The 11,234-nt window shown below is 34.1% G+C and overlaps 1 protein-coding gene across 1 annotated transcript; it reads right to left on the bottom strand.

Moving 5' to 3' along the window:
* Positions 1 to 9,017: 9,017 nt before the first annotated feature.
* On the bottom strand, positions 9,018 to 10,895 carry LOC147382132 (mogroside I-E synthase-like). The gene is made up of 2 exons (XM_086429155.1): positions 10,138 to 10,895; positions 9,018 to 9,872 (listed from the first exon to the last, which is right to left on the bottom strand). The coding sequence occupies exons 1-2, from the start codon at positions 10,783 to 10,785 to the stop codon at positions 9,138 to 9,140; spliced, it is 1,383 nt and encodes a 460-aa protein (XP_086285281.1). The 5' UTR covers positions 10,786 to 10,895; the 3' UTR covers positions 9,018 to 9,137.
* Positions 10,896 to 11,234: the final 339 nt, after the last annotated feature.

Here is an 11,234-nt window from a genome sequence, read left to right as displayed (position 1 = left end):
TAGATATTTTTCACTAATATCTCGATGAAAAATATTTATGATTTAGGAAAATATTCGGCACCAAACATTTTTGTCCTACATGGGTTAGAAATTTTGGAATTGACTGATTTTTTATGAGGATGATCTCTATGGTGAAAAGATCATCATCACCAAAAATCAGCTCATTCCAAAACTTCTAACTGCATCAAAAATGGTTTACAAAAATGGATGGTTCACAATTTTTCAACTTGTAAATATGGAACTAGAAGTTTTGGAATGAATTGAATTTTGGTGAGGATGATCTTTTTATCGTAGAGATCATCTTCATCAAAAATCAGCCTATTCCAAAACTTCTAACTCATATAGGACAAAAATGATTGGGCAAAATGTTTGGTGCTGAACGGGACCCTATGATTTATTGCATATACATACACATCAGCAATGTAAGAATTGATGTCATTGTTAATGTTAGTTCATTATTTTTTCTATTTTAATAGTGTCCAACTAAGATTATGAGAAAAATTAATAATTTTAAATTTGGAGTAGGAGTGTCAATGCAGCCTGGAGGTGTTAATTTTTAAATTTGGAGTAGGAAACTTCTATATAGATAAAGTGATTGCATATAGATCGTTCATTCTTGAAATTCCCTATAGTAGTCTTCCGATACTAGAGAGGTCGTGTTGAAAAAGAAAAAGTAATACATAAGTTAGGTCTGGTTATAATTTAGACCAAACTTGAAAAAAAAAAAAAATTATTAAAAACTCCTTTTTAAGTTTGTTATGGATTTGAAAAATGAATGGTTACCGAACTCTGAAAATTCAGTATTTGCCAATTGGTGCTCCCTCAATTGTGTAACTATAAGATACTATAGGAATAAAATACTACATAGGACCTGCTCTTGTCAATGGGTTAGCTCTAGTTTGATTCGTACAATATCTATTTAAAAGTAGAATTATTATATTTTTTTTTTTTAATTCTGATTTTTATCAATTTTAATTTCAATTTTAAAATAAATATAATTGAAATCAGAACCACCAAGAAGCACGAGTGTATTCATCAACTCGTATTCTCAAGAATTCATGAGAAAAAAAATATATATGTTAAATCATTACAAAACATTTTTGCTTTCAAAAAATTAATAAATTATCTACGAAATTATCAACATTGTTATAGTTTGTTATACCTTAGAGATAAGTTAATGATTTTATTTTTTAAAGATTGAAATTTATAGTCTTTAAAAGTAATAAATTTTTTTTGTAAGAGATGGTCCATTTTAATCTCCAATGCATAGTTTATATGGAGAATTGAAGAGCTTGATGTGTCATGTATACAAAATTAAAGAAAATGTTAAATCATCTAAATATAAAAAGAAATGATAAAAGCAATTGATTTCGAATACCCCTCGGGAACCCATCAGATAAAAAAATTAACGATTCTGATTCCTATTGGTTCGATTGATTACATTTTAGACCCATTTCTAATTAGTTCCTATAAAAAGAGAACCAGAAAACCATTGACACTCATAATTTGGATTGGCAAAATAATTTTTTCTGAGATTAAACATTTTTTTTTTAAATTTTGAGCAAACATATATTTGGGATGTGTAATTCAAATTATGAGAAATTTTACAATCTTCGAATATAAACATTTGAGTTTAGAACTATCTATATTAATATGTTAAGAGCCGACCCATATGGGTCAGTTGGAACATTATGATCCCATAGATTTGAACCAAACCCTTCATGGTAAAGGTATATTTAAACATTCTGTTGACTCAAAAAATAACAAATAATTGCAACGTGTATGCACAACATCCAACAATTGGAATTTTATGCGTGTCTTGATAATACATATCTCGATAATACTTGTCTCAAGGATAATTTCAAGTCATACGTTGATTTTTGTATTTACATGACAAAGATTTTCAATTACGCAATCTTCGAAAGATTCGAAGTTTCAGTAGGAAAGGGTGAAGTCAACAAGGTGCAAGCCACGGCTCTCGTCCCAAAATAAAGGATATGAAGGCATTTCCAATCCCACAGATCATGACAAATCAAAATTCGTATATTTGGTGAATGAATTTGAACATCAAATAATATCATAGTCAATAAGTCGGAATACAAGTTTAACGTAGTAATGGAAAACTTTAGAAAAAATGAAGATATTGGGAAAGATAAAGAGAAAAATTGAATATAATCATAACATCAAGACGTCATCATTAAATAGTCAATCAAAGCACAAATTGTGTTAAAAAAATGGGTTATTTAAAAAAAAAAATTGTGTTTATATATATATATATATATATATATGAAAATGTTCAGCACCAAACATTTCTCAAAACATGGGTTAGAAGTTTTGGAATGGGCTGATTTTTTGTGAAGATGATCTCTACGGTGAGAAGATCATCATCGCCAAAAGTCAGTCCATTCCAAAACTTCTAACTCCATCAAAAATGGTTTACAAAAAATGGACGGTCCATGATTTTTCAACTTGTAAACATGGGGTTAGAAGTTTTGGAATTAGCTGATTTTTGGTGAGGATGATCTCCTCACCGTAGAGATCATCCTCACCAAAAATCAGCCCATTCCAAAACTTCTAACCCATGTAGGACAAAAATGATTGGTTAAAATGTTGGCCAAAATGTTTGGTGCTAAGCGGGACCCATATATATAGGGAAATGTTCAGCACCAAACATTTTGGCAAAACATTTTTCAAAACATGGGTTATAAGTTTTGGAATTGGTCGATTTTTGGTGAGGATGATCTTTACGGTGAGGAGATCATCATCACAAAAAATCAGCCCATTCCAAAACTTCTAACCCCATCAAAAATGATTTACAAAAAATGGACGGTCCACGATTTTTCAACTTGTAAATATGGGATTAGAAGTTTTGGAATGGGCTGATTTTTGGTGAGGATGATCTCCTCACAATAGAGATCATCCTCACCAACAATCAGCCCATTCCAAAACTTCTAACCCATGTAGGACAAAAATGATTGGCTAAAATGTTTGGTGCTGAAAGGGACTCATATATATATATATATATATATATATATATATATATATATATATGGGTAGCGTTCAATGGCTAACTTTTGGGCAAATTTTTTGGCAAAACATTTTTCAAAACATGAGTTAGAAGTTTTGGAATGGGTTGATGTTTGGTGAGGATGATCTCTACGGTGAGAAAATCATCCTCATAAAAAATCAGCCCATTCCAAAACTTCTAGCTCATGTTTTGAAAAATGTTTTGCCAAAAAGTTAGCCATTGAACGGGACCCTATATATATATATATATATATATATATTTTGTTTTTCAAAAATTCGAGTTACTTGTACTGTTTTAAGCATTAAAGGTGCAAAACATATTTTAAACGAGACTTAAAAAAAAAAAAAGTTTTTTTTGTTGCTATGCGTAATTCCGAATATAGATGGAGTGACCCTCGACTGTGAGGAATAGGATGTACAAATTAGATAAGAGCTCCAAAAAAAAAAAAACATTAAATTGAAAGGAAAGATAGTTATACATGTAGGTATTTGAACTATTGAGGGTGTCAAGTATGTTGCTCGAGGTAGAACCAATACACCCCCTAGGCACATTAAATCTGATCTACATATATTATATCCAATATATAATACAAATAAGCATGCAATATAATGACAATCATTTGGAAGTAGCCAGCTTACTAAGTTGGATAAAGTCTCAGAGAGTTGATACCACAACCTGGGTTCAAGACCCACTTTCACCAACTTTGTTTTCACAAATAAAATTTGACATCCACAATGCTGTCAATTATGGCAAGATGAGTCTCCTTTGGTATGTTGGAATTGTGTTCCAGGTAAGTTCATCCTTTGTATAATCAGTAATTTATTTGTATGCTCATAGTGCATTTAAATTGGACCATGTCTGATTCTATACTTTAATTGATTAAAGGCTGGGATAATGCATTTAATTTGTTTTCCCTGTTTGTTTGATGTTATCCAGGCCAAATGCTTAGAGACAGGTGAAACTGTTGCAATAAAAAAGGTTCTTCAAGACAAGAGATACAGGAACCGAGAGCTGCAAACGATGCATCTTCTAGACCACCCGAATGTTGTGTCCCTAAAATACTACTTCTTTTCAACAACTGAAAAAGATGAGCTTTATCTTAATTTGGTACTTGAGTATATACCTGAGACTGCTCACCGTGTGATCAAACATTACAACAAGATGAACCAACGGATGCCGCTAATCTATGTTAAGTTTTATACTTATCAAGTAATGCTCTAGGAGCTCACTAAATTTTCTCAACTATTTATATCTTTCTACTGAAAACATTTCATTGCGTGATTCTAATATTGTGCTGATAATTGGTAGATATGTAAAGCGTTGGCTTAGATTCATGGTAGTGTTGGAGTGTGCCATAGAGACATTAAACCCCAAAACCTTCTGGTATGTTATTGTGCTGTTAGTAAATAATCTATGTGCATCTCTTTTGCTGCAATATCTATGTTCTGGTTTTGTTAGGACTACAGCAAGCTGAAAAGTACTATTTTATTTGAAATTTGAAATTGATTTGTTGACTCCAGTTTCAAAAATAAGACCACATTTTTCTGTAAACAACTTTACAAACTATGTGTAAATATCAAAGATGAATGAAACTGTGTAAATATCAAAGACCACATTTTAAATTGATTTGCTGACCACATTGTTTACAGATATTTTAGACAAATTTACAAAATGAATGAAACAACTGATACAAACTAAAAAAAAATTAAAAATCAATGGTTCTCCACAAAGTTAAGCATTTAGACAATTTTAAAATGGGTTTCATATGGATAACAATTAAGGATTTAATTTAAACACTAGAACTACAATCTTCTCAATAGATATGCTTATTTCAAATAATTCCATACAGTGTTTGAGAAATTTCCAAAAAAAAAAAAAAATGAAAAAAACTTACAGTTCTGTCAAATAGGACGCGAGATTTGCAGCCGTTTGTGTTCGTGAAATGGAGTTGCAGCGAGAGTAAATGAGAGAGGCAGCGAGAGTGAGAGAGAGAGGCAGCGAGAGTGAGAGAGAGAGTGAGAGAGAATGAGAGAGTGAGCCGTTCGTGCGAGGGTTTCAGTGAGGAATAGGGCGAGATAGAGAGAGAGAGAGAGGCAGCGAGAGTGAGAGAGAGAGAGAGAGAGTGAGTGAGAGCGAGTGAGAGAGAGAGAGTGAGAAGAGAGAGCCAGAGAGCTCTTCGAAGAGAGAACAGAACAGAAGCCAGAGAGCTCTCGGGTTTAAAGAGGAGAGGGAGGAAGCACGAAATTTCTATAAGTTAAGGGACGGCGTTGTAAAATTGCAAATGTTATAACATTCGTGTGAGATTATATCTTAACCGTCAGATTACGTTTTATCGAGCGGTTAAAAAAAATTTGCCAAAAAGTTTGCTAAAAAGCCAGCGAACGCTCCCCATATATATATATATGGGTAGCGTTCAATGGCTAACTTTTCGACAAACTTTTTGGCAAAACATTTTTCAAAACATGAGTTAGAAGTTTTGGAATGGGCTAATGTTTGGTGAGGATGATCTCTACGGTGAGAAAATCATCCTCACCAAAAATCAGCCCATTCCAAAACTTCTAGCTCATGTTTTGAAAAATGTTTTACCAAAAAGTTAGCCATTAAACGGGATCCTATATATATATAGTCAGCCCATTTCAAAACTTATAACCCATGTAGGACAAAAAACGTTTGTTAAAGTGTGTGGTAAAACTTAGGGTGCTGAACATTTCCCATATATATATATATATATTGTCAAAAATTCGAGTTACTTGTACTGTTTTAAGCATTAAAGGTGCAAAACATATTTTAAACGAGACTTTAAAAAAAAAAAAAGAAGTTTTTTTTTTTTTTTGCTATGCGTAATATGTCTTGTCCAGTCTACTTCACTAAACAAATGCCTGCTATTAGGTTGAGGCCTTTTAATTCATTTGTACCAATGGAAGTATGTGGTCTCCAAAATAGTATTACTCCTCTTAGATGCAAGAAAGGTGGTAGTTGAATAGACCGATAAAAATGTAGGGGTCTTACGTGCAATCTTCAAAATCGTACTCCACTGGGAGATGTTCCTTGGACTACAAAATTACATCTTCAACCATCGATTAAACTACCACCCTACGTCCAAAAATTACAAAAATGCCCCTTGAAAAAAAAAATTCTAACAAAAATAACCCCTCTTTTAAGGGTGTAAATACTCATTCTAACGTTGAGATAGCATTCGTTGTGTCTTCCATACTTTACATAAAAAAGGACTTTGGAATTTCCCTAAAAGATAATAAATGATTACCCAATTGCCCTTGGGAGGACTAAAATTTCACTATTCATTATCAAGCTATGAAGAATTGTAGCAAAAGAGAGAAAAATAATCTCCTGGAACTCTACCTCACGCCCAATTAAGAAATACTTTGGCCCAATTCGCCATTTGCCTCTTTGAATAAAGTAAGTCTTGAAGAAGAAGAAGAAGACTAGTGAAGAGTGTACATGATCCCTAGAATGTTATTATTTAGCTAGAATTATAAAATCTTTAAATTAGATAATATCTAAACTAATTAGATTTTCTAATTAATTAATCAAATTTATTAATTGATTATGAGGTCCACTAAAGAAAAAAAAATGTGCCTACCTAATTCCTTGATTTTAAGAATTAAAAAGGGTAAATTAAACTATTGACCCCTCTAATTTGATCTAATTCAATGATGATCTCTAACATTTGGACAATTGCACTAACCACCCCTATAATTATCTGAATGGATCATTTACATCTCTTATGTGTACTTTCTGTGTAATTTCCATTGATAAAAAAAAATTAAAAAATAGGTGAGTTTGATACTTAGCATAAGCATTAATTCCTCACGGGCCACTCATGAGGGCGCACCCTCACTTACCTAGTGTGTCTGACGTGCCTGGGACTAGACCTTGGACAAGACCATGGTCTATGAATTGGGCAAAGCCCAGATATGGTCCCAGTTCAAAACATGGGTTAGAGGTTTTGGAATGGGCTGATTTTTGGTGAGGATGATCTCTACGGTGAGGAGATCATCATCACCAAAATCAGTCCATTCCAAAACTTCTAACCCATGTTTTGAAAAATGTTTTGCCAAAATGTTTGTCAAAATGTTTGTTGCTGAACAGGACCCATATATATATATATATATGGGAAATGTTCAGCACCCTAAGTTTTACCACACACTTTAACAAACGTTTTTTGTCTTACATGGGTTAGAAGTTTTGGAATGGGCTGATTTTTGGTGAGGATGATCTCTATAATTAGAAGATCATCCTCCCCAAAAATCAGCCCATTCCAAAATGTTTAACCCCATGTTTACACGTTGAAAAATCGTGGACCGTCCATTTTTTGTAAATCATTTTTGATGGGGTTAGAAGTTTTGGAATGAGCTGATTTTTGGTGAGGATGATCTCCTCACCATAGAGATAATCCTCACCAAAACTCAGCCCATTCCGAAACTTCTAACCCATGTAGGACAAAACGTGTTTGTTAAAGTGTGTGGTAAAACTTAGGGTGCCGAACGGGACCCTATATATATATATATATATATATATATATATACACACACACACACACACACACACACACACACACACACGTTTGAATTGTTTCTTTCTATTGATTTCGATTATCGCATGATTCCAAGATCTTATTTAATAGTGATTGCAAATAATGAAGAGGTCACATGAATGTTTAGAATTTACAAATGAGACTAGGATATCCTCATGTAAACAATAACAACAAGAACAAAGCCTTATCCTTAAGATTTGGGTTCGCTAAACGAATCATATTTCTCCATGATGTAGGATAAATAGCAAAGGATTTCATCAAGCGTTAGGGTCATTGTACGTCAAAATGAAAGGCCTAACTAAACTAGTAGAAATCTAGGACCCCAAAGTCAGAATTATGGAATGGGACCTATTTCTGAATGGAATCATCGAGATCTTCACATTCCATGCTTTTTCACTTACTTTTCACTTTTGGGCCACAGATTAGACCTTTATTTTTAGTAAATTTGTCATTTTAGGAAAGTTTTGTTTTATAATAACTCTCATTGTAGAAGCCATAATCACTTGTACTTAGTTGATTTGATTCTGCTCTGCTTTGCTTCAAAGGTTTAGTAGTATACTTAATTTGTTATTTTGGTGAATTTCTACATTTTTGTTATTTTCTATAAATAGTAGTGTTGATTTTCTAACTCAACCAGACAGAATAACTTCAAAACTCACTGGCGTGGTATGTGTAAGAACGGTAAATTTTTTCCAGGGATGTGCAGTTGTGTATCCCGAGGGAAAAATCTATAATTCTTGCACATGCTATGTCCGTGAGTTTTTTAGTTATTCGGTCAGAGTTGAGTTAGAAAATCATTACATTAAATAGTATTATAACTGAAATGCGGAATCCTCTTTGAATCAATGATGGTGTTATCCTTTTTTTTTTTTTTCCATGTTGGGTCTCCCCCACGTGGCATATTCAAAATAGTCCCATGATGTGGCATATGCTAGAACCACAGATCTTTTGCTTCAGGATGCACATCTGCATATCCCCATAAATATGTGCAGTTATGTATCCCGAGGCAAAAAGATCTATGGTTCTAGCACATCCCACATCAAGAGAGTATTTTGAGTAGGCTACATGGGGGTGTAAGAAAATCATTACTCATCTTAGACCAACTCCTATACACTCTTTAAACCTCACCTTCTTAATTATAAAGAGGCAAACGACAAAAATTAGGGCCAATAGACTCTTTACGACCAAATGTTAAAATAGCGAACATGAAAATCGAGACAAAGATTCACTTCATCTAGCAAGCTGTTTTGGCTCATTATTATTAAAAATAAATATATAAAAAAAAAACTTTCCTTACTAACTTATAGTAAGATTTTAAATCTTACTAAGTTGTGTCCATATGGATTACAACATTGACAATCGACTACAACATCCTTCTAGATTTAATGGAAAAACTCATGTTCACAAAAAAATAATAATTATTATTTTTTATTTTTCTTAATTTTTAGGTTTGATCCAAGGTGTTGAAATAACATTTATCAGACTTTAATAAAATATGCTCTTTATTGTAAAAAGCATTCTTGGAGATGTCTTAAACCATGACATAGGTTACCACTAGGGCCAGTTACTTACAACTCTGGCTATAAATTCCTCAATATTCTTGTCTGAGCTTCCACCTTCATCCACTGCCTCCTTAGCTAATTCCTTCCACCTTTCGGTATTCCTTTTTATCTCTTCCCCTCTATCTGTCTCCATAACTTCCATTACACAAATCTCTATTTCTTCTTTTCTAACAATCCCCTTCTCATCCACTCTAGCTCTTACTCCCACCTTCCACACATCTTCCATAAACTTAGCATTAGTGGGTTGGTCCGTCCATTGCGGCATCCCCACCATCGGTACACCCAAGCTCAATGACTCTAGTATTGAGTTCCATCCACAATGAGTTATAAAACATCCCACCGCTCGGTGGGCTAATACCTCCAACTGGGGACACCATGTCACTACCAACCCTTTCTCCAATGTTTCATCTATGAAATTGCTTGGAAGCTTGTGCTCTTCTGAAGCTCTCACTACCCACAAGAAATTTTTTTTGCTCCTAATGAGACCCCTTGCCAGTTCCTCCATTTGATCTTCTCCTAAATTAGCCAGGCTCCCAAATGACACATATACGACCGATCCCGTTTCCTTCGTATCTAGCCATTTTATGGAGGTGTGAGAATCGGGCTTGAATAGATTCAGACCATAATCTATGTCACCTTCCACCCGCTTGTCCAAGTACATACTTGGCACGGTTGGTCCAACCGTTATCGTCTTCATCGGCCATTGCTTCACCATACAGTTTAAAACCTGTAAGAATTCAATTAGATAACTGTCAGGTACATAACCTACAACTAAATAAATATAACCCAAGTTGAGTTGTAAGAATGTGAGTTGAGATAGTGAGAGTGGGTATAAACATTCTTGAATTAAGAGAAGACATGAATTTAGATATAATTGAATGAAAGAACATTATTTACTAAGCTGATCCCACAACTTCGTGATAAGGCTATGACGATAATGATGATGAACCCATGTTAATAATTTCCAAACTAAGAGGAATTACAATACCCACCTCATCCTCTAATTTTTCAAATGAGTTTATAAGGAACCAATCAGCTTCATTGATGCTCGAAAAGTGTTTCAAAAGACGGTGTAGCAAAGACGGGTATGATCCCATGTCATAAACAAACGAAGGCAAATCGTGAGTTTGTAGTAATGGCAATCCAGGCATTGATATGGTTTGCCCTAGAACAGGTGTACTCATCAGCTTATGGTGCACATAGTAGTAAATGGCATTTACGGCACATGGCTGAGTCCAAAATGAAGCTCCAATTAGGCCAAGCCTTTTGGCGATGTCCAAAGCCCAAGGCAAACCGGAGTCATATATAAGGCACTTGACTGGGTACTTAGAGCTATTATGTTTCTCAATGAGAGTAGCCAAGTTTCTTGAACCTATGGTTTGAAGGCACTCAGCATAGGCGTCGATGCTCCCAGCTTGCTCTATACCACCCTCGTCACAGCCATCCGAAAAGGGTTCAATTATGACTGAGCCAACTGTGGTTTGGGCGGACTTGGTGATGTAGAAGGTGGTGGCTAGTGTGACTTTGAGCCCTTTGGAGGCTAAGCGTTTAGAGAATTGGAGAATTGGGTTTATGTGGCCTTGGGCTGGAAAAGGGAAGACTACAACATGGGCTATAAAGTTTTTTTCTTCTTTCTCCATTACTCTCTCACCTCTTTATTTCTCCCCTTCTTTGTAGGGTTTAGAATGGAGTTGTATTTATATAGATTAGGGTTGTCAACGGATAAGTATCCGATCAAATAGTGTTATATCCGAATTTGAATCCGAAAAAAAAAAAAAATAGTAATATTCGAATTCGAATTTAAATAATAAAAAATCTTTGATTTTTTACAGTCAATTTACAGGTAAAATAGAATTAAATAAAATATAAATTACCTGAAAAATAGGATTTTTTCTGGCAAGGGAACACTTAATTCATCGCAAATCGATACCAATGCATCTTTTAACGTTATACCATTGATAACATTGTTTGGGAAGTGCTTGGTATACTGAAATGAAAGTGGACTATCACAGACAACGAGCTCCCAAACCTTCTTCCCTCTAATATCTAATATTGATCTTGAACCTCAGGCCTGTGGTTTTTTATTCTA

The sequence above is a fragment of the Akebia trifoliata genome, chromosome 16 (genome assembly GCF_017979445.1).
Source record: "Akebia trifoliata isolate Shusen 1 chromosome 16, ASM1797944v1, whole genome shotgun sequence".
NCBI classification, from domain to species: Eukaryota; Viridiplantae; Streptophyta; class Magnoliopsida; order Ranunculales; family Lardizabalaceae; genus Akebia; species Akebia trifoliata.
This window is presented reverse-complemented; position numbering and strand designations above follow the sequence as displayed.